At 45.4% G+C, this 24,367-nt stretch overlaps 1 protein-coding gene across 2 annotated transcripts; it reads left to right on the plus strand.

Annotated features, from left to right (window-relative positions):
• fbxo18 (F-box DNA helicase 1) lies at positions 1–24,223 on the plus strand. Of its 2 annotated transcripts, none has more exons than XM_038996683.1 (22): positions 1–112; positions 276–339; positions 552–710; positions 843–1,360; positions 1,488–1,618; positions 1,754–1,889; positions 1,969–2,153; positions 2,248–2,322; positions 2,408–2,499; positions 2,842–3,010; positions 3,117–3,336; positions 3,504–3,591; positions 3,675–3,761; positions 3,898–4,034; positions 4,122–4,218; positions 11,918–12,081; positions 12,176–12,251; positions 12,491–12,685; positions 12,897–13,022; positions 13,215–13,321; positions 14,650–14,784; positions 23,118–24,223. In XM_038996683.1, exons 2-22 carry the CDS (start codon positions 318–320, stop codon positions 23,283–23,285), a joined length of 3,087 nt encoding a protein of 1,028 aa, XP_038852611.1. In that variant the 5' UTR covers positions 1–112; positions 276–317; the 3' UTR covers positions 23,286–24,223. The 2 variants fall into 2 exon arrangements, with proteins under 2 accessions (XP_038852611.1, XP_038852612.1); XM_038996684.1 differs by having other exon boundaries at positions 88–112; positions 273–339.
• Positions 24,224–24,367: the final 144 nt, after the last annotated feature.

The following is a 24,367-nucleotide window of genomic DNA, read 5'->3' on the forward strand; positions in this document are numbered from 1 at the left end:
CTCCGTAAATTCCCCAAAGAAGAACCAAGTAGCCAATATACGCTTAGCTAGCTGTGTTAACGACAACGAATGCTCGACATTATATCAGTAATATTCCATATTATTTAAAAAGGTGAATGTCTAACAGGCTAAATCCACAAGCGAACTTTACTTTGCATTAGCTGATATGAACACGGGATAGCCAAATACCGGCTAGGGTTGTTTGGCTGCTCACACTAGCTAGCATGTAGCATATACGCTAACGTTTAGATTACTTGTTTATTTCGAAAAAGCAGGAAACGAATGATTGGACCTTCGGCAGGTGTTCTTGAAACAACATGATGGAGACGTCCGCTAAAGGTAATGCTGCTTGGCAGAGGATGGTAAATGGCAATTGCTAGCTAGCCAACTACTGTAACTTTCTAATGCATCTCACCCATCTGTAAGCTTAACTCTACGACGTTAATCGGTACGCATTCTCCTCAGTACTGACCCATAACACAGGACTGGTGTCATGAAGGTGTGTGAGAGCGTGTAGTAGAGATGTAATCACAGCCCTGATGATGTTGCAGGAAAAGCCAAGCGAAGGCACCTGAACTCAGAGGAGTGTCGTGAAATCAGTAGGAGACCAGAGGGCAGCCAACCCCTCACACAGCCCCACTCCGTCACTCGCAGGCACAGCAACTCCAACCGTGGGTTGTACCCCAGAACACCCACAAAGAGAAAGAGAGGTACTGCACATTTGTGTGTCTAGTTTTTTTAAACTCTTGAGACCTTAAGGGATGATGTAGCATTTTGTACACATATCATTTACCTTGTCATCCCCCCCATTGCTCCCTCTTCTCCTCTTCCCTGGATCTCAGATGCACGTGATGACAAGCAGCAGCAGGGGATCACAAAGTTTTTCCCTGTGATCAGTGTGGTCAAGGTGTTCAGTCCTCAGAAAGCAGCCCTGTCCCAGGACTCAGGTTCCATAAAGACAGAGGGACTCAATGGAGAGCTCATCCCCAAAAATGAGACAATTGAGGAAGAGGAGGAGGCACTAGCCACCTCTATGAAGGAGGAACCTGAGGATGAGAAGGTGGACTATCTGGAGGGGCTGACAACGGACATGTTTGGGGACGACAAGGAGTTTGAGCGCTGTTGGTCAGATCCAGCCCCAGCCTTTATGAATCACCATGAGGAGGAGGTGGAGGCCCTGCCTGACGCCCTCTACGGCCTCTTGGGAAGCAGCAGGGGCCTGGCCCATCCCCAGGGTCACGTGGACGACCTCCCAGAGGAGGTGCTGATGCTGGTGTTGAGCCTTCTGCCAGCTGAGGACCTCTACTGTAATGTCAGCCTGGTCTGCCAACGCTGGAGGGACATTGTCACCCAGTCACTGGTGAGAGCCTGGGACAGGGGGAGGAAGTTAGGGTTAAAGTTATGAAGATAAGCTAGTGTAAGAATGTTAATAGATGTGCTGTATACATTTTTTTTGTCTAAGTTGTGTCTTTGGGCCCTGTGTGTAGTTTGTGCCCTGGAAAAAGCTGTATTACCGCTACACGAAGAAGGAGATCGACGCCGTGAAGGAGATCAATGCCATCCTAGAAACCCATAGAATCATAAAGGACGACCAGGAGAGCATCCTCCATATAGTCGAGTAAGGACTCTACTGTAAACTGTTCCTTTGGGCCATTTCTGATCTATTCTGTGTGTGTGTGTGTGTGTGTGTGTGTGTGTGTGTGTGTGTGTGTGTGTGTTTTTTTTCTTATTTTTTTATTTTATTTTTCTCCAGGTTCATGGCCCAGTATAAGCCCAGTCAGAAGGTGAAGCCGGAGGCAGTGTTACAGAGTGTAAGGACACATTGTCTGTTTCTTCAGGCTGAGGCCTGCATTAAACACAGACTCCCCAAACTGGAGGGTATCGAAGGGGTATGTAGCCACACACACACACGGTTGGAACTACTTTATACTTCTGAGCATATCTGATTGGACAGTGTGTGTTTGTCAGGGCCCTAACCCGTGGGCAGCCATGGCCCTTATGCTGGTGCTGTGTGACGGGGTGGGAGATGTTCTGGACCTGGTGGTCTGTCTCAGAGGCTGCCTCCCTTCAGCCAGTGCCATCACGGAGTACCTCAGCGCCATGGCAACCATGCTGCTCGCCATGAGGAGGAACGACATCAACATCAGCAACAGGTCAAGATGGAAGTTATATAGATATGAAAGATAGACATGCACAAACAGATGGATAGACAGGCGGACATTGACGGTTCTCCTTCCTCCACTCCAGGTGGCACTACAACATCTTCTATGTCCTTCACCTGATGGAGAACGCTTTACCCACAGCAATAACCAATCAGAGTGGGTGAGGACTGATATCTTTCTGGAAGGAAGTATTTTGAATGAATCAGTAATAACCTGAGTCTCATGCCCAGTCCTCTTTCTCCCAGGAGAGCCCAGGTTCAGGTCACCCACGAACAGCAGCAGATCCTCAACCACGACATCCATAGAGACCACGTGGTCAAGATCATGGCCTTCGCAGGTACCACCAGATCGCTGCTACCAACATCATGCCACAGCTGTTTTTTTAACAGAAAACAAGTTAGATATAGAGTTGGTACTTTTGCTAGCATTCTCTGAATTGTTGCTAGAGGGCACCCTCACCCTGTCAGTTCAGCTCAGTCTGATTCATCAGTTCAGGATGAGAGTACTCTTTCTATATCGTGACAATTGCAGAGTAGTTCAAGTGGATACACACACACACATGAATGGTCCACCCCACTTCACAAGAAAAGCCCACATTGTGAGCTGTTGATTGTGCCCTATATGTGAATGTTCCTGCTGTGATGTAGTGTAGGGTTTAAAGGTTGTTGTTGTGTTCCAGGCACAGGGAAGACCACCACCCTGATTCGGTACGCCCAGCAGAGGCCACACCTCCACTTCCTCTACATGGCCTTCAACAAGTCTGTGGCTACCCAGGCCCAGCGCTGTTTCCCCAGCAACGTGGACTGCAGGACGGTCCACTCCATGGCCTTCGGGGCCGTCGGCAAGAGGTCTGCTTGTCTGTCGGTCTAGAACAGTTTTGTTCCGTATGTCTGGTTGTCGTCAGTCTTTCAGTAAAGCCGTTCAATCAGTCATCCAGTCCCCTCTCTCTCCCAGGTACCAGGAGCTGAAGAAGTTGTCTAGTAACGTGAAGCCCTTCTCTGTGGCCTGGGTGCTGCCTAAGGGCAGCGGGGGCTTCGTCAACGCCAAGGTGGTCACCCTGACTCTCAATACCTACATGGCCTCGGTCGACACACACATCACCCCCAACCACGTCCCAAACACGTACAAAAACACACATGGCAAATTGACCGTGCCTGACCGCAATGCAAAAAGGGTAAGTGTTATACCCAAATCCACAAACACCTCTCCTCCCAAAGAAACATCCCCCACACATTCACACACCAGAACACAAACTTCTCCTCTGTTTTGGTCTGATATTCACACAAACATGTCACACACCGGTCATCTCCACAATTGAACAAACTGGCCTTTATTTTTCAGATGTTTGCGAGGGATGCCCAGAGGATCTGGGACAAAATGGTTGCCTTAGAAGAGACCAGGGAGTATGCACACCACATGACCCACGATGGTAATCCCAAAAACTATCTGTTTGCTTTTTCACTCCATAATAATATGTCATTAGGATTGGGTCCATTAATGAATGTCTTTCAGGGTATCTGAAGCTGTGGCAGTTGCAGAGGCCGACTCTGGACAAGTATGATGTCATCTTTATAGACGAGGCACAGGACTGTACTCCAGGTACACGACTCAACTACACCACTGTACCACACCTGGACCAAACCTGGGTCTACATTACACCTGCACCAGGCACCACTCACCTGATAGCATGTCTGTTAGCAGGTCCATGATAAGTGTGTGTGTGTGTGTGTCTTAGCCATCATGGACATCATGCTACCTCAGCACTGTGGGAAGATCTTGGTGGGAGACCCTCACCAGCAGATCTATACCTTCAGAGGAGCAGTCAATGCCCTGAACCTGGTGGAACACACACACCTCTACTACCTCACCCAGGTACACACACTTCTCCCTCGCTCAGGTATATACTCACTACACAAAAGCTCAGTGTGTGTATTGAATATGTATTCTTTCTCTTCTCAGAGCTTTCGGTTTGGTTCGGAGATTGCATACATTGGAGCCACGATTCTCCAAGTGTGTAAGAAAGTGAAGAAGATTCTGGTAGGAGGAAAACAAGACGGTGAGTGAAGGAACACAGGACTCTAATGACAGTTAAAGGCCTGGTGCAGTCAAATCTGTTTTCCTGTGTTTTGTATCATATTGTACAACAAACAGCTGATATTTTACAGTTAACACTCAGTTAACACAAGTCAGTGTTATTTCCTGGCCCACTATGTTAACGTGGATTTGTACTTGGGTACGGATTAAAAAATTCCTCAATCTGCCGTTGGCACCCATTCAAATTATCCCCAAGGTTGCCTAGTCCAATCTTATTAATTTTCTAAATTAAATGGCATGCCTGTTTTCTCATTAGCTGGCAATGTTGTTTGAAATGTCCAATGCAACATACTTTGGTGATATTGTTATCAACCTACTGCATACCCCTTAAAAATATAAAAGTGTTCTATTAGCATGCTAAAACTCATTAAGACAGACTGGTAGAAGAGCTAGCATAGCTAGCCATCGCAAGCATTCACTGGTTGAAGTTTAAGTAACCTTTGATTGTAATGGAGTTGACTGGTGACTATGACATGAATATAAACTTAGTAGCTAGTTTATTAGGTACACCCATCTAGTACCTGGTCGGACCCCCCTTTACATCCACGAACAACCTGAATTCTTCGGGGCATGGAAACATTGCTCACTTGGTATCAAGGGACCTATTGTATGCAAGGAAAACATTCCCCACACCATCATACCACCGCCACCAGCCTGTACTGTTGATACCAGGCACTATGGGGCCATGGACACATGCTGCTTACGCCAAATCCTGACTCAGCCATCAGCATGACACAACAGGAACCTGGATTCGTCAGACCAGGTGATGTTTCCCCACTCAATTGTCCACTGTTGGTGATTGCGTACCTACGAAAGCCGCTTCTTGTTTCTGAGATACTGGAACCGGCACGCCTGGCACCGATGATCATACCACGCTCAGTCTCTTAGGTCACTCGTTTTGCAGATTCTATTCTCTGAATCCTGCAATGACTTGTCTGCCTGTTTTATGTAGCAAGCCAAGGCCACTCATCTCACTGTCTGTAGGAGTGAACCATTTTTGTGAACGAGGTGGTGTACCTAATAAACTGACCAACGAGTATATGATTCACAACATTTGGACAGGAGCTATAATCCAAATTTAAACTATGTGTGTCCATATTGCTTGAATTCAGGCTTGGCTGCACTGCTTTCAATGGGGAAAGATTGCTTCTGTGATTTTTGTTCATAATGTCACTTTCCCGGGTGGAGTTTTGGCTTGCCTGGTAACATCACCAGGCCGTATACATTAATATAATAACAAATAGAGTTCCAAACCTCTCGGCTAATAACAGCTACTTTTCAGATTACATATCCCTCCCATTAGACCACTCTGTGGTTAATGCACCGCTTTGGTGCCCTTCCCTCCCTACTCAGACAGCAACATTCTTGCTTGAAAAATCGTTTTTTGCTAAAAATCTATTTTTCTTTGTGACCATTTTAATGTAAAACTATGACAGTAAAGGACTTAATTGTTACCCAGAAAGGATATATAAGAACGGCTGCACTGGGCCTTTTGAAGGTTGACTCAGCAAAATTACGTTGCGTTAAGCAAGATGCAAGACTTCGCTCTCACACCTTCACACACAGCATCTTCGCATGGGTTCAATTTTTGCTCTTAGAGCGGGTAGGTATGGGACCAAAACAAAGGAGTTTAGCCTCACGCTTCATCGCTCTTAGTTGTCACTGAAAGTGACCCACTATGTTGTTTACTTTGTCCACCTACTTCATATTTCTAGGTCTAAAGTAGATTTTCTGAAGTGTGTAAACATGCCGGTAAAATATCCATGGTGTTCCATGACTACTATGCTCTTATTTGGTTCTGATTAGATCAGTTTGTTGTAAAGGGAAGATTGCAGAATTAGGTTGCTATTCAACATTCTGATTTGTTTCATCCTTCAAACAAAGTCCCAATACGACATCACTTTACATTTCTATTTTGGGAGAATTTTATATTTTACTTGACCGAAGATTCGGAAAAGTGACCTAAAGGGGAGCACTACACGAGGAGTGAAGCCACTGTCTACATAAGACGGTGAAGACCGACATATCGATGAGTACAATTTTTTTACAACAACAAAAAATTGGTTACTCAGACAAACATCTTTTTGTCACTTATACAGGGTGGCAGGTAGCCTAGTGGTTAGAGTGTTGGGCAAGTAACCGAAAAGTTGTTGGCTCGAATCCCCGAGCTGACAAGGTAAAAATCTGTCGTTCTGCCTCTGAACAAGGCACTGTTCCCCGGTAGGCCGTCATTGTAAATAAGAATTTGTTCTTAACTTGCCTATTTAAATAAAAAATAAATACAGCTTTTAGCATAGCTCCTTTTACACCCCTGATTTACCCCTACTAGCAGCCTTGAAACACATAACTTATAAGCAGTTCAGCACATCAGTATTTCTCCTACTGTTAAACAAAATCAAGATAAACCTTCACCATCACAGTAGATATTGAACGTCTTTAACCAAACCGGTTAAAACTCTTGTTGGCAGATGGTATTATAGCTATCCACATGCTAACCTGAGTGCTACCACTAGCAGCAGTCAATCTAGGTATAATGGCTAACACAATCATTAGCTACCATGATATCCTGCAGGTTATATCGGGAAATAAAGGTCGGGCAGGTCAGCAAAATTAGTCATACCTTGAAATAAACAATTACATTAATCAGATTGGTATTTTACAATTTTTTTCTACTGTAAAACGTGCAGTATTCTGTTGGAGTTGTTGTAGCTTGCTTGCTAGATAACGTTAGCGAGTTTATTCCATCCCCAAACACCATGCTATATACGTGTAAGTGGGCCAGTTTGTTTTGCATGGCCCGGTGCACTTAGCTGGCTAGCATTGTTTTTATCACTCTTCCACTGTTGGTAGCAATCGTTTAGGGGAAATTGAGCCCCGCATATGACTGAAACGCCAGGTGTTCCCCTTGCCCAGTCTACCCGCCGTATCCTCACGAAACGGCTTCTTCCCATCTTCTCGCATTTCGACAACGTGCATGCCGGTAAACAGAGGTTGTAGTTCACTGCCGCCACCACCAGGCTGTTCCGTTCGTGACATCAAAGACGCAATATATTGTTGGTATGAGTTTTTGATTAATGTAATTCAAATGGAGAAAATAATGTGTGTGTGTGTATATATATATTGTAATGACCGGACTAGATCATAAAGGAACAATTGTCCAGACAGAGGATTGAGTTTACGAATTGACGGTTTATTAACCCAACTTTACACAGACTACTGTTTGGCTGTAGCCCACGCCAAATAAATGAAAGATACCCCACAAAGCAACCGTGACCTTCTCTTGTGAAGCCCAGACGTAAGACAGGAAGAACAATGGCTAAACCCGGTCTTAACTTCCAATGCTCCATCCCCCTGCCCAACCCCCCTCCACACCACTCGGTCATCAGAATCAAATCAAATTTATTTATATAGCTCTTCTTACATCAGCTGATATCTCAAAGTGCTGTACAGAAACCCAGCCTAAAACCCCAAACAGCAAGCAATGCAGGTGTAGAAGCACGGTGGCTAGGAAAAACTCCCTAGAAAGGCCAAAACCTAGGAAGAAACCTAGAGAGGAACCAGGCTATGGGGGTGGCCAGTCCTCTTCTGGCTGTGCCGGGTGGAGATTATAACAGAACATGGCCAAGATGTTCAAATGTTCATAAATGACCAGCATGGTCAAATAATAATAATCACAGTAGTTGTCGAGGGTGCAGCAAGTCAGCACCTCAGGAGTAAATGTCAGTTGGCTTTTCATAGCCGATCATTAAGAGTATCTCTACCGCTCCTGCTGTCTCTAGAGAGTTGAAAACACTAGGTCTGGGACAGGTAGCACGTCCGGTGAACAGGTCAGGGTTCCATAGCCGCAGGCAGAACAGTTGAAACTGGAGCAGCAGCACGGCCAGGTGGACTGGGGACAGCAAGGAGTCATCATGCTAGGTAGTGCTGAGGCATGGTCCTAGGGCTCAAGGCCTCCGAGAGACAGAAAGAGAGAATTAGAGAGAGCACACTTAAATTCACACAGGACACCGGATAAGACAGGAGAAGTACTCCAGATATAACAAACTGACCCTAGCCCCCCGACACAAATTACTGCAGCATAAATACTGGAGGCTGAGACAGGAGGGGTCAGGGGACACTGTGGCCCTATCCGATGATACCCCCGGGCAGGGCCAAACAGGAAGGATATAACCCCACCCACTTTGCCAAAGCACAGCCCCCACACCACTAGAGGGATATCTTCAACCACCAACTTACCATCCTGAGACAAGGCCGAGTATAGCCCACAAAGATCTCCGCCACGGCACAACCCAAGGGGGGGGCGCCAACCCAGACAGGAAGATCACGTCAGTGACTCAACCCACTCAAGTGACGCACCCCTCCAAGGGACGGCATGGAAGAGCACCAGTAAGCCAGTGACTCAGCCCCTGTAATAGGGTTAGAGGCAGAGAATCCCAGTGGAGAGAGGGGAACCGGCCAGGCAGAGACAGCAAGGGCGGTTCATTGCTCCAGAGCCTTTCCGTTCACCTTCACACTCCTGGGCCAGACTACACTCAATCATATGACCCACTGAAGAGATGAGTCTTCAGTAAAGACTTAAAGGTTGAGACCGAGTCTGCGTCTCTCACATGGGTAGGCAGACCATTCCATAAAAATGGAGCTCTATAGGAGAAAGCCCTGCCTCCAGCTGTTTGCTTAGAAATTCTAGGGACAATTAGGAGGTCTTGTGACCGTAGCGTACGTGTAGGTATGTACGGCAGGACCAAATCGGAAAGATAGGTAGGAGCAAGCCCATGTAATGCTTTGTAGGTTAGCAGTAAAACCTTGAAATCAGCCCTTGCCTTAACAGGAAGCCAGTGTAGGGAGGCTAGCACTGGAGTAATATGATCAAATTTTTTGGTTCTAGTCAGGATTCTAGCAGCCGTATTTAGCACTAACTAAAGTTTATTTAGTGCTTTATCCGGGTAGCCGGAAAGTAGAGCATTGCAGTAGTCTAACCTAGAAGTAACAAAAGCATGGATTAATTTTTCTGCATCATTTTTGGACAGAAAGTTTCTGATTTTTGCAATGTTACGTAGATGGAAAAAAGCTATCCTTGTAACAGTCTTGCTATGTTCGTCAAAAGAGAGATCAGAACATTCCAGGCATTCCCGTGATTGGCAGATAGCAGGTTGATTGGCATGTCGGTCCCCGCGAACACTGGGTACTGGTAAGTACAACACAACCTACTAATAGCCTAACACATAACACACATCTCCTCCCTCCGACAATGAGTCAGGGGTTAATAACACTGATACCTAAGCCTAAAAAAGAGGTGCTGCTCATCGATAACTGGCGTCCAATTTGTCTTCTTAATAATGACTATAAGATATTAGCCTTACTACTTGCAAAAATAATTAAAGAAGTCCTGGATGCAATCATTGATGAAACAGTCTGGCTTCATGAGGAACAGACATATTTCTAACTATGTCAGACTAGTATTAGACATACTTGACTACTCAGACCTAATACCCCGAGGATAGCTTCATATTATTTTTAGATTTTTATAAAGCATTTGACACAGTAGAGCATCCGTTCCTCTTCCACTCCCTTGAGACTTGGCTTTGGGGATTTTTTCTGTAAGGCTATTAAGACTTTGTGCAAATGTTAACAGCTCTATCAAATTGAAATATGGCACCTCACCTAGATTTGAGTTAAAGAGAGGAATTAGGCAAGGTTGTCCTATCTCTCCGTACCTGTTTTTATTAATCACCCAACTTTTTGCAAATTCTTTAAATAATAGTCCTGTACAAGGTATTTCCATAGCCGGTAAAGAAATGATTATAAGCCAGCTGGCTGACAATACTACACTTTTTCTGAAAGATGCTAACCAAATTCCCATATCGATCAATGTGATACAATCCTTTTCCAAAGCGTCTGGTCGATATCTTAACATTAATAAATGTGAACTCATGGCTGTCAAAGATTGTGTGACACCTTCATATTATGGTATTCCAGTAAAAGAAGAACTTACATATTTAGGCATAACCATTACAAAGGATCAGAAGTCTAGAGGCTTACAAAATTTTAACCCTCTTATTAAAAAAAACCCAGAAGAAGCTAAATCAATTGCTACAGAGGGACTTATCTTTAAAAGGTAGAGTCCTAATAACCAAGGCTGAAGGTATCTCTAGACTATCATATGGCGCTCTATCTTTATATCTTGACAGTAAAATAAGCAAGGAGATAGACCAGATGCTTTTCATCTTTCTTTGGAGAAACCGTACCCATTAGGAAAACTGTTGTAATGAACACTTATGAGAATGATGGGCTTTTAAGATCAATTGGATAAAACAATTCCTAAGAAGACCCACTTCTATGTGGAATTTTATTCCTCATGTCTTCTCTACTTTTGGTGGCCTTAACTTCATGTTGGTTTGCAATTATAATATTGACAAAGTTCCAGTGAAACCTGCTGATGAAAAGCAGAAAGTTTTCTTGTCATGGTCCTTAATTTATAAGCATCATTTTTCTCCACACAGATATTATATATGGAATAATTGGGATATATTGTATAAAAATACTTCTTTGTTTTTAGAATATTGGTTCTGAAATAATATCCTATTGGTGATCCAACTAGTAAATGGAGAGTGTATTTTACTTAGTTATAAGGAATTCTTATCACTTTACAAGGTCCCTGTAACACCTAAAGATTTTGCTATTGTTTTAGATACCATTCCCTCAGGTGTTGCTTTATTATTCAGGAACGTGTCAAGACCTGACCCTCAGAACCTACCTTCCGTTGACCCTGTTGACTCATCAGTAGGAAAGATTTGTTTCTCTTTTGGTCCTTTCAACAACAGAGCGATACGAACCTTGTTTCAGCAGGATGTTGTATCTATACCTTATGTCATGCCTTATTGGAATGGATTTATTAATAATATCTGTTGGAAAAAAGTTTGGATGTTGCCACACACATACCTACTTCTAACAAAATTAAGGAAGTTTCCTTTAAAATTATTAATAAATATTATCCTGCCAATCACTATGAAGAGGTTTAAGGAAAACATCAACTCAAATTGCACCTTTTGTAATGACCACCCAGAAACAGTGTTGCATCTTTTTTGACATTGTATTCATGTAAGAAAACTGTGGCAAGACATCATTAGATTTATAATTGAACACTTTTATTAAGGTTGAACACTATTGTGGAGAGATGTACTGCTTGGATTCTTTACCTACGATAGGAATAAGCTGAAACATTTTTATGTAATTCATTATTCATTTGGCCAAATTTCATATTCGAATGTAAATTTCCAAACAAAAAATCTAATTTTCTTACCCTACAAAAAGAAATTGAACTGTATTTTAAGACAATGAAATACTCTACTAACAAAAAAGCTGTTAGAATTATAAGTGTATGTATGATCCTTAAGGTCCTTGTGTAATGTGATATTGTACCCCCTAGCTCAATTGTCCAGAAAGTACATGTTCCCTCATGTACTTTCTGTATTGATTTGTTGTTAATAAAATAAAAACACACAGCTGCCTGTGCGGTTCGCTACAATATATATATAAATCGATATTTTAAAAATGTAATATGTTTTGGGTGGAATATCATCATTCTACGTTGTTAGATTTGTGGAAATATATAGTGCAACCTGCTCTTTAATGTGCGTGCGTGTCTGTCTGTCCATCCACAGGCTGTGTGCAGGGTAAGGCTGTGGACTCACTGTGTCCCCTGACTACAGGGTCGAGTCCTGGCCGGGGCAAGTTAGCAGTGCTGTCTCGCTCTAACGTCTCCGTGTTCGACCAAGCAGTCAGACTCACCGACGCCAACCCCCGCTGTAGGCTGCACATTGTAGGGGTGAGTCTCCATACACCCCCTCACCCCCCAAACACACACACACACACGTGTTTGGGTCTTGTGTAAGACATGTGTTTTCCATTTTCCACTCCAGGGTGTGGAGAATTTTGGGCTGAAAAGAATCATGGACATTTGGGTTCTGATGCAGCCAGAAAACAACCGCTCTCGAGGTGAGTGGTACACACACTGCCCCTTGCCTCAGTTCTGCAATTCTAATACAAGTGAATTAGTATGTTGTACCTATGTGACATCTGTTTTTGGTTAGACAGTATCCTGCCTTGGCTCTCTCAATGCTCATTGTTTTATTGGTTGGGTCTTTTGTGTCAATAGGTTTAGCTCTACTCTGCAGTGTAACTAGCTCTCTCCCTTTTTAAAAGTGCTCCCTTCTCCTTTTCTCCCTGTTCGCTAGGCATCAAGGACAGCTTCATCCGTAGGTTCACCCAGCAGAGTCTGGGGGGCTACTTTGGGCTGAAGAGTTACGCTAAAAAAACAGAGGACCGTGAGTTGGAGGGCAAACTCTCCATGGTGGAGAAATACAACAGCCGCATCCCTGAGCTGGTGGAACGCCTCTACGGCTGCACAGAGAGAGAGGCCCAACACGCAGGTACACACACAGTTACATACTGTACACACACTGTACAGAGACACATGCACACAGGTACATACTGCACACACATAGACACATAAACAGATGTCACACACACACTCGCCACTGTACAGACACACAGAGTTGTGAATTGCTGTATTTGTATTTGAGAGTCTGATCTTTCTCATTTGTATCAACCCTCCCCTGCTGTCTGTCTCTTATCTCTTAGATTTTATCCTGGGGACAGTCCATAAGTCAAAGGGTCTGGAGTTTGACACGGTGGTTATCACTGATGACTTTGCTAAGGTGCCCTGTGCCGCCCACAACTTACCCAGACTTTCCAGCTGCTCAGGAGGTGTGTGTGTGTGTGCAATCATTAGGCAATCAAACCTATCCAAATACCAACTCTTATCTAAGGCCAAGGACTGTTTGCATTGGTCCACGGCCTACGCAAAATCAACATTGGTTAATTTAATGTATACAGTCCAGATTATAGTACCAATGTTTGTTAGTGGCTGACTCCACTGTTTTCTCCCTCGTCCTCTAGGTGACATCCCAGACGATGAGTGGAACCTGCTGTATGTGGCGGTGACTCGGGCCAAGAGCTCTCTGGTCATCACCAAGAACATCACCAACATCCTCACGCTGGCTGGGGTGAGAGCACTGATCACTGGAGGCTGGTGAGTGGAGGATGGCTCATAATAATGGCTGGAAAGGAGTGAATGGAATGGTATTAAACATATGGTAACCATGTTTGATTCCATTCAGGCCATTGTTATGAGTCGTCCTCCCCTCAGCAACCTCCTCTGGCACTGACCCCCTCCACTACACTCATCCCTCTTCACTTCTCTCTCTCTATTCGTCTACTCCACCCTCTACCCCTCCATCACTCTCTAACACACTCCTTCGCTCTACTTAACTTTCTCCTGTTCCCAGTCTTTCTATCTGTGTGTTATTTCTCAAACACCGTCTCAGAGAAATGTACAAGCTGTTCATTGAAGCAGGATGTTGTGGTAATGTAATTCTGAGAGCCTCATTCCTCTTTGGGTGACATTTATGTGACGCTCTGAAGATTTTCACCCTCCAGACATTATTTCCAAAAGGACTTAATGATGAAATCCCTATGTATGTTATGCTGTGAATTGGAACATGAAATATGTGTCTCTTGTAGATTATTCTGACGTTTTTCATATGATGTACCCAATGACTAATGAAAGCTTGCTATGTCCTCATTGAGATTATACAGAAGTGTTCAATATGTCTTATTTATACACTTGTGTAATATTTATGAAATGCATATTGTTATATTTGGTAGCACTTATTTGTTTTTTCCTTTGCCTCCAACCCCCTTCGATATGTAGAACGGATGTGGGTGGGGCCAGGTCTACATAAGGGTGCAACTTTCAAAAAATCCCAAAAGCTCTGACGAAGGCCGTGTGGCAGATACGTAAAGCTTATTAAATATCGGTGATACTATCAAGAGCAGTGTGCGGTTTCCTTTTTCCTTCATGTGTGTTATTTCTCAAACACCGTCTCAGAGAAATGTACAAGCTGTTCATTGAAGCAGGATGTTGTGGTAATGTAATTCTGAGAGCCTCATTCCTCTTTGGGTGACATTTATGTGACGCAAATGAGCACGTCACTGTGCAAGTAAATGTGTTCCAATTGAATTTGTGTTCTGTGAAAGCCTCCTCCCATAGCCTGGTGGTCTAGTCTGTGTTGTTAGCCAACCCTCTGTGTGTATGGCTTGACAGTGATTGGAGAGTAGGAAGCACTACAGTATGGGACCAAGGCTCAAAAAGCTTCTCAGAGCAGGAGTGCTGATCTTGGGCCAGATCCACCTGTCCATATAATTATTTTCCTTGTGATCTAAAAGGCAAAACTGATCCTAGATCAGCACTCCTGCTCTGAGACTCTTTGTGAATACGGGACCAGGCTAACTCCTCCCATGGTTAACACTTTAACTTCCTGTTGTTCCCCAGGAGTACTTCCTGAGGACAGAGTTGACCAGCGCCCTGCTGACCGAGGGCCAGCCACCCTGCTGCTCCGTGCGGGAGTGTCATAACCACATCATGCCCGACTGGCCCCTCGCCATGTGCAAGCTGCCACTCCAATACGTAAGGCCCCGCTTCCTCCTCCCTACCACCATAGCACATTCTGATTTGCAATGTCTCTCAACCAGACCTGATCATTTCAGACAGGTGTGGGTGCAGGAGGTCTAGAAAAATTGCCCACATTCCACTAACAGCTAACCAGTTAGACCTGTTAGCCAACTGTCAGTCGGTCAGAGGGCCCCTACGGGGAAATCATGTTATCACTATTACATTTAGTGTGCCTGAGCTGTGCTGAGGCAGTGAATGTTAAGTCATGAAAGGGATTTAGTACATACAGCAGTTGTAGTTGAGATGGTGAACTCCTGTCTATTACAGCACAGGGCAGGCAAACGACAGGTCAAGGCAGGCAGGGGTCGAGTAGTGGGGTAAAGGTACAAGACTTCATAGTCGTGTCAGGCACAGGTCGGTAATCCAGAGTTGGGGTAAAGTTACAGTATGGCAGGCAGAATTGTCAGGCAGGCGGGCTCAGATGGGTCAGGCAAGGGTCAAAACCAGGAGGGCGAGAAAAAGAGACTGGTGAAAAGCAGGAGATGAGACAAACGCTGGTGGACTTGACAAACAAGACGAACAGAGAACACAGGTATAAATACACAGGGGATAATGGAAAAGATGGAAACAGGAGACAAAGGGCTGTGAGACATGGGTTTAACTCTGGACACATGAAAGGTGGGATGTATATGAAGGGTACGGGGCAACAGAAGACAAACAGCAGAGGGGATAATCATTTTGGAGATGGGAAATGGCCCTATAAACCGGGGGGAGAGTTTGTGGGATTCTGCCCGGAGGCGCACATCCCAGGTGGATAGCCATACCTTCTGCCTGAGACGATTACCGGGGAGCCGTGGTCCAATGGTGATCTGCTTGACGTCGATACCTGGAGGTGGTCTTGAGGGCCGACCGGGCTCTCTTCCAGGTACGACGACAGTGGCGGACTAACATCTGGGCAGAAAAGCGGGGGCTGCTTGGGGAAAAGCGAGGGCTGATTCCAGGGAAAGGTGTTGCAGGCGTATCCGACCCACCCCAGCTGCTGGCTCCAGGAGGTGGCGTTGGCGGAGACCAGGCAGCGTATAGTAGTCTCCAGATCCTGGTTGGCTCGCTCCGTCTGGCTGTTGGACTTGTGGTGGAATCCGGAGGACAGGCTGGCCAATGACCCAATGAGGGTGCAGAATGATCCATGGACACCATGTCGACCGGTGTCCATGGATCCGGAAGACGTGCTGCACCATGAGCTGTGCCGTTTCCTTGGCAGAGGGTAGTTTAGGGAGAGGAATGAAGTGGGCGGCTTTGGAAAACCGATCCAACACAGTCAGGATGGCAGTGATGCCATCAGATGGGGGATGACCCGTGACAAAGTCCAGGGAGATGTGGGACCAGGGACGTGAAGGACAGGCAGAGGTTGGAGGAGACCAGCCGGAGCTTGTCCGAGTCTTGTTTTGTGCAAATGCGGAGACGTCAGGGACCATGGTGGGCCACCAAAAGCCAGGGTCCGGCAGGAGCCCGGGTGGCAGGCAAGAACATCTGGTTATCTGGGGCCAATCCACCACCGTTCACCTTCCCGGGATCCATCTGGACACTCCCAGCAGAGATGATGTGCCCCAGAAAGGGGATGGTGGAGCGATGGAACCCTCACTTCTCTGCCTTAACAAACAGCTGGTTCTCCAGGAGGCGTTGAAGAACCTGTCAGACGTAGAGCACATGTTTTTGGGGGGAGCGTGAGAAGACGATGTCATCAATGTAGACGAAGACGAACCGGTTCAACATATCGCGGAGAACATCATTTACCTGAGCCTGGAACACAGCAGGGGTGTTGGTGAGGCCAAATGGCATGACCAAATACTCATCGTGGCCGCTGGCCGTGTTGCTGGTGGTCTTCCACTCATCCCCCTCCGCACGAGGTGATAGACGTTCCATAGATCCAGCTTGGAAAACATGGTGGCACCCTGGAGCGGCTCGAAGGCTGAGGAGATGAGTGGTACCGGGTAGCGGTTCTTCACCGTTATGTCATTGAGTCCCCGGTAGTCGATGCACGGGTGCAGGGTCTTTTCCTTCTTCTCCACAAAGAAGAACCCTGTGTCGGCGGGAGAGGACGAATGACGCAATAAATCCTGCAGCTAGGGAGTCCCCAATGTAGGTGTCCATAGCTTTGGTCTCCGGTCATGACAGTGAGTACAGTCGTCTCTGGGGCGGAGTAGTGCTAAGGAGGTCAATCCCGCAGTCATATGGTCGGTGCAGTGGAAGCGAAGTGGCCCGGGCCTTGTTGAACACCTCCTGAAGGTCCTGGTACTCCGCGGGAATGGCGGAGAGGTCCGGGGCACCGTCAGAGCCCCCAGGAAAACATCCCGGGGTAGGTTGCGCTGACTTCAGACACTGGGCGTGGCAAAAACGGCTCCAGCCCATGATGGCACCAGTCGACCAGTTCATGAGGGGATTGTGTCGCTGGAGCCAGGAGAATCCCAATACCACGGGAATCTGAGGAGACTTGATGAGCAGGAATTGAATAGTCTCGCTGTGATTCCCTGACACCCGTAGGTTGATGGTAGTGGTAATATGAGTGACCCAGCCTATAGCGCGCCCGACCAGCGCTCTAACATCCATGGGAATGTTGAGGGGATGTTCAGCTCTGAAGCTAGGGTAGCGTCCAAAAAACTTTCATCGGCACCAGAGTCAATGAGGTCCTGGAGAGATTTAGACTGGTTTCCCCACAGCAGAATGGCATTAACAAGGTGGCGAGCAAGGGAAGCAGGAAAGTTCTCTATATGTCCCACCAGAGTACTCGCTCCTACCAGTGTGCCTGGTCTTTTTAAAGGACAAGAGAACACAAAATGACCAAGTGTCCTGCAATATAGACAATTCTTCGTGTTGATCCTGTATTGCCGTTCCGCAGGCGATACCCCAGCTCTACCTAGTTGCATAGGATCGGGAAGCGGTCCCTCAGCCGTCTTCGGCGACTTTCGGGGAAGGTCGGTAAGCCTCGGGTTCTTTCGGCAACGGAATCGTCGGGGACTTCCGGGATGACTCGGAGGCAAATTGAAATCCCTGGACGTGCGAGCGAAGTTGAATTACCTCTCCCTCCGTCGTTCCCGTAGTCGCCAATCGATTCATTTGGTCAAAGAGATGAGGGAATCGAGATCCATAGGTAACTTCTGAGCTGCATGTTCGTCCTTGACCTCCTCCGAGACGACGTGCAGGAACATATCAAACAGTGCTTCCTAGTTCCAAGCACTCTCCGCTGCCAACGTTCAGAAATCCACCGCATAGTCTGCCACACTGCGGGAGTCCTGTGCAGCTTCTCTCCCGGAGAATGGGGCTTCAAAAACCTTCTTCACCTCCCCCATGAACCCCTCCAGACTAACGCATATGGCCGGCTGTTACAGCAGTAGCCCAGGTAAGACCCCTCCCGGACATCCGCGTGATAGGCTATCTTGGAGCGATCCGAGGGGAAGGAGGAGGGCTGAAGCTCGAAAATGAGGGCACACTGAGCTAGAAACGTCTGACAGGTGCTCGGCTCTCCATTGAAGCGTTCCGAGGGAGGTAAGCGGGGCTCCAGAGAAGGTGGAGTGACCGATGAGACGGCGCTGCTAGCAGCTGGGTTACTGAGGGTCTGTGGGGTTACCACCGTGGTAGGTTGCCTCCCAAACAATCTGCGGAATTGCTCCAGCAAAATGTCCAATGCCCGGTCATGGCATTCAGGCAACGTTTGAACCCCCTCCATAAGGCCTTGAAGCAGTTCCTCGTGCCTTCCGCTGGTGGCTCCTTGGGAGGAGATGGTGTCGCGCAGCTGGCCCAGGTCTGCTGCTTCAGTCAGTGCCCGTTTGCACTATCAGGTTTGAAGGTAAGACCCAGATGCAGACTGTGTCGAAGTAACAATTTTAATTACAGCAACAGGGCAGGCAAACAACATGTCAAGGCAGGCAGGGGTTTAATTAGCAGAGTAGTGGGGCAAAGGTACAGGACGGCAGGCTCAGGATCAGGCAAAGTGGTCAGGCAGGCGGGCTCAGAGACAGGACAGGCAAGGGTCAAAACCAGGAGGGTGAGAAAAAGAGAGACTGGGAAAAGCAGGAGCTGAGACAAAAAATGCTGGTAGACTTAACAAGACGAACTGGCAACAGACAGAACACAGGTGTAAATACACAGGGGAAGATGGGCGACACCTGAAGAGGGGGGTTGGAGACAATCACAAAGACAGGTGAAACCGTGCACACCTTTGACTTCCTTTGTGACCTTATCGAAAGCAACAATCCTATTGTCCTCTGACCAGACAATGCAAATCTTCCCAAGATTTCGGGTGCTTACTCGGTGCCAGTGCTTTTGACAATTGGCTGCAACACGATGTCAATTAACAGGATAATGGCGGGTGCCGCTTCTCATACAAATGCTGTTATTTTATCTAAAACATCAGGTGTACGCCGACCGCAGCTAAGTAACTCATGCAAAGAGTTATAGCGCAATTATATGTTTTATCTCCAGTACTTTGCCATGATTGTCAGTTATGTAGCTGCTCTACTGATAATCTCAGTGCGTCCTTGCTGGGATGACACAATCAGTCTACTACCGGAGAATATCAACACCAAACACATTGGTTCCACGGGAGTGGACAGTACACAGCATACCATAATGTTCTGAATAATGGCCAAGTCTACCTCGCTCCCTATTCCACTGAACCGCTTAGGCGTAACAAACACAAGTCCAACATTTATCGGAAACTTTTAAACTACCTGTTCACTACCCTCCTACTCTCCGGGGATGTGCAACTCAATCCTGGGCCTAACATCACCGAGCCAGCGATACTCACCGGAGTGGAAAGCAGTGGATGGCCTCGTCCACTGATCGTCGCCGCTGTGGAAGTGGGTGAGTGCTATGGTCCCATGGTTTCTCTCGACTCACCCGGCTCCAGGATAGATTTTGACTCTTCAAACATACCCAAGTCGCTATATGCGATCCCTGATTATGCTTCTGGTACGCAAGCTGTTTTAATTAGTTCCCCGCATCCAGTGCAGGCGAGAGGGATTGTTAATTGCGCTACCGAACTGCCCCTAATCAAAACGAAACAAAACGGCCTAAACCCAGCCGCCAGAAAACACCGAAAATTAAACTTTTTTCAATGTGTCAATCACTCTCGAGTCATCTGGGACCCACGAGCTAAGCCCAAGGGACTACTAGGGGGGCACTTGAACATTTGTAGTGTCATTCCAAAAAGTGATCAAATTCAACATTTACTCAGACTCCAACCTTGACTTCCTCTGCCTCTCAGAGATATGGCTCCTTAAAAACTCTCCATATGCTGCTTTGATTGTGCCTGGCTACAATGTTTTCAGGAGAGACAGGATTGAAGGAGGAGGAGGGGGTGTGATGATTTACATTAAAGAACATATCCGATGTAAACAAATTGAGTGGTCATGTGATAATGAACTAGAATGTATTGGCCTGAACGTTACACTGTCTCCCCAAATGTCTTTTACCCTTGGTATGTATAGGCCAACATTGGTATGTATAGGCCACCTTCCACCAAAAGTGTGTTTTTTGATCAGTTTAATAACATGCTTAGGGAATGTGATTTTGGGAAAGAGGTCATCTTAATGGGAGATTTTAATATTAATATGATGACAAGTCTTGTAGGAAAACCCTCAAACGGATCACTAATACCTTTTACCTTACACAGCTAGTTAAAGGGCCAACCAGGGTGACTTGTTGCTCTAAAACACAGATTGATTTGGTGTTCAGTAATAAACCAGAGAGAGTGACTAAATCATTCAATATGGTTACTGGGCTATCTGATCATAATCTGACACGTATAGCCAGAAAGCTGTCTAAGAGCAGGTTTAACCTCTCTACTGTTAGAAAGCCGGATCAACTAAGAATACCTAAGAGTGAATTAAACTATTTTGAAAACGCAATTAAGGGAATTAACTGGAATGATCTCTTGTCCTATACATACGTGGAAGCTGATAGTCAGGTTTTTCTATCCACAATCCAGACTACAATAAATGGTTTCCTAAAGAAAATAAAATCCAAACCTGGCCAAAAGAGCACTCTTCCTTGGCTAAATGGAGAAATCTGGAAATTGATGAAAGAACGAGATTCCGCTCTAAAAATAGCCCTAACATCCAAATTAGAGCATGACAGACGTAGGTTTACCATGTTGAGAAATAAGGTGATGAAAGAAATCAGACAGGCCAAGGCAAACTTTTTTATTAACATAATTGGTGAAGCAAAGGGAAATTCTAAATTGATCTGGGAGAATCTAAAAAAGTTAACAGGGAAAGACCATAGTAACACTGCAAAAAAGACTAGAAATCTTGGTGAATAACAATCTAACACAGGATGCAGTCGAAATGGCAATAGCCTTCAATTCCTACTTTATTGGTATACTGGTTTCTTGGGCTCAGTGCTAGTGAATGACGCTCAACCTGTCTTCATCATAAGGGAGGTTTCTGAGTCAAAGGTGAACAAGGTGATTCGCTCACTAAAGAACTCTAAAGCCAAAGATGTGTTTGGGCTGGACTCTACCTTTTCTTAAAAACTACAAAGAGTCACTCATTGGCCCCATTACTAAGGTCACCAACACATCTATTGGTCTCGGGGTGTTTCCAAGGGTATGGAAATCGGCCATAATAACGGACATCTTTAAATCAGGCGACCCTGCTGACGTGAGTAACTACAGGCCCATTAGTATACTACCTGTGGTGTCAAAGGTTGTTGAAAAGTGTGTAGCAGAACAACTGATTGCCCACCTCAACAACAGCCCCTTCACATTACACTCCACAGAAACGGCCAACTGCTTTCTTCTGGAAAATGTGAAGTCCAAGATGGACAAAGGGGGAGTTGTTGGGGCTGTGTTTCTGGACCTAAGGAAGACTTTTGATACTGTTAACCATGAGATTCTCATCACAAAATTGTCCAAGTTCAACTTTTCCTCCGATGCCTTGAGATGGATGAAATCATACCTTGAAGGCAAAACTCAGTGTGTCAGAGTGAGCAATGAGCTGTCGCCCACTCTTAGCTATGATGTGGGCGTGCCCCAAGGGTCAATACTGGGGCCCCTCCTGTTCAGCCTGTACATTAATGATCTGCCTTCTGTCTGTACTGGGTCTGAAGTTCAAGTGTATGCAGATGATACAGTGATATATGTGCATGCAAAGAGCAAACAACAAGCTGCACAAGAACTCACTACTGTAATGGTCCAGGTTACAAAGTGTCTCAGTGACTCGTGTTTGCATCTCAATGTGAAAAAAACTGTTTGCATGTTCTTCACAAAGAGGGCAACAGATGCTACTGAGCCAGATGTCTGTGTATCAGGGTAGAAGCTCCAGGTGGTATCTGATTTTAAGTACCTTGGCATCATAATTGATTCCAACCTCTCTTTTAAAAAGCAGGTGAAAAAGGTAATTCAGATAACCAAATTCAACCTAGCTAATTTCCGATTTATACGAAATTGTTTGACTACAGAGGTAGCAAAACTGTACTTCAAATCTACGATACTCCCCCACTTAACACACTGCTTGACTAGTTGGGCCCAAGCTTGCTGTACAACGTTAAAACCAACTGAGGTTTGTAGACCTCAGTTGGTCTACAAACAGGCTCTCAAAGTGCTTGATAGGAAGCCCAATAGCCATCATCACTGTTACATCCTCAGAAAGCATGAGCTCCTGAGTTGGGAAAATCTTGTGCAATACACTGACGCATGTCTTGTATTCAAGATCCTAAATGGCCTGGCTCCCCCTCCACTCAGTATTTTTGTTAAACAGAAAACCCAAACATATGGCGGCAGATCCACAAGGTCTGCCATGAGAGGTGACTGTATAGTTCCCTTATGGAAAAGCACCTTTAGTAAATCCGCTTTCTCTGTGAGAGCTTCCCATGTCTGGAATACACTGCCATCAGACACACATAACTGCACCACATATCACACTTTCACAAAATGCATTTAGACATGGCTAAAGGTCAATCAGATTTGTGAACATAATCCCTAGCTGTGTGTTGCCGCTTTCCATGTTGTCGTCTGTAGCTTGTGAGGTGTGGAAACACTTTGTTGCTTTTATGAATTTTGTCTTGCTGCTTTTTGTTCTATGTTGCTCTGTCTGTATGCTACGTCTTGCTTGTCCTATGTTGCTCTGCGTGTGCTCACTGCTCAATGATTGTCTATATTGTAATTGTTTTTAATAACCTGCCCAGGGACTGCGGTTGAAAAATAGCCAGCTGGCTAAAACTGGCACTTTTACTAAAACGTTGATTAATGTGCACTGTCCCTGTAAAAATAAACTCAACTCAAGAAACTCAACTCAAACAGATCAGGGTGTGACATTGTGTGTGACTGACTGACTCTCTGTGTGTTGTAGATGGATAGTGCAGACGATGGAGGTCCTATGTGTGGGGCGTGTGTGTTGCAGCGTATCGGCCCCACGGCCAGTCTCCTAGCCTCCCCAGAACTGCTCAAGGTCCTGCCAGTGACGGAGGAGCGCCTGAACCTGCCCATCAACTACGCTTTGCTGATGGCTCTCTTCTGAGGGGACACGCTCACGTACTCACACACTTAACATGCTGCTTGAGCTGTTCTGAAAACACACCCACACAACATGAGACATGAACCTCTCCACTGATGTTGTCTTGGGGGAAAAAATCAGTCTGCGAAATAGGCATTTGAACTAGCCAATTATGGACCAGAAGGTAACAGTGTGGAACAGAGTTACTCAGCCAATCTCCTAGAGACACTGACAATGTGGTACCCTTGATGATGATTGGCCTAGAGCTGCCCCCCATGATCTCTGTTAGTCTAAAGGTGTGTTCCTTGCTAATTTGGATAAATGTTTGGGGCACAATGCCATTGTGAAATCTATATGTCTTGTTTTTTAGTGGTTATATTTTGCTGCGAAGAAAATGCACAAGTTCAGTCCTGTCTTTAAGTACGTCTCATTTTCTACTTTACTTTTTAAAATCTGTTTTTATTTGTGATGTCTTTTAAAATTATAACAAAAGAAACATTTGTCTTCAGTTTGAGTACTTTGAGGTTAACAACATAAGCATTATCATAAGTCATGTCCATTGTTTCCATAAAGACACAGTTGCCAATACTCTAATGGAAATGGTAAAGACAAGTATTTGTGGTTAATTTGGAATGCAATATAAAGTGCAAACTACCATATAAGGAATAGGTGCCTTTTGGAATGAGACCTGTGTCTGTGTTTGAGAGGATCAATACCGCTATGTTTCATGTCTACATTGTTTTCCTGTGTTTGTAATCAGATTGTACAACAGCTGATATTTTACAGTTAACACTGTAAAAGTGGCAATCAGTGTTATTTCCTGGCCCACTATGTTAACGTGGGTCGTACTGGGGTACGGATTAAAAAATTCCTCAATCTGCCATTGACGCCCATTCAAATTATTCCTAAAGTTGCCTAGTCCAATCTTGTTCATTCTCTAAAATAAATGCCATGTTTTCTCATTAGCTGGGAATGTTGTTTGAAATGTTCAATGCAACATACTTTGGTGATATTGTTATCAACCTACTGCATACCCCTTTAAAATATAAAAGTGTTCTATTAGCATGCAAAAACTCATTAAAACAGACTGGTAGAAGAGCTAGCAT

The sequence above is a fragment of the Salvelinus namaycush genome, chromosome 6 (genome assembly GCF_016432855.1).
Source record: "Salvelinus namaycush isolate Seneca chromosome 6, SaNama_1.0, whole genome shotgun sequence".
In the NCBI taxonomy this organism is placed as follows: domain Eukaryota; kingdom Metazoa; phylum Chordata; class Actinopteri; order Salmoniformes; family Salmonidae; genus Salvelinus; species Salvelinus namaycush.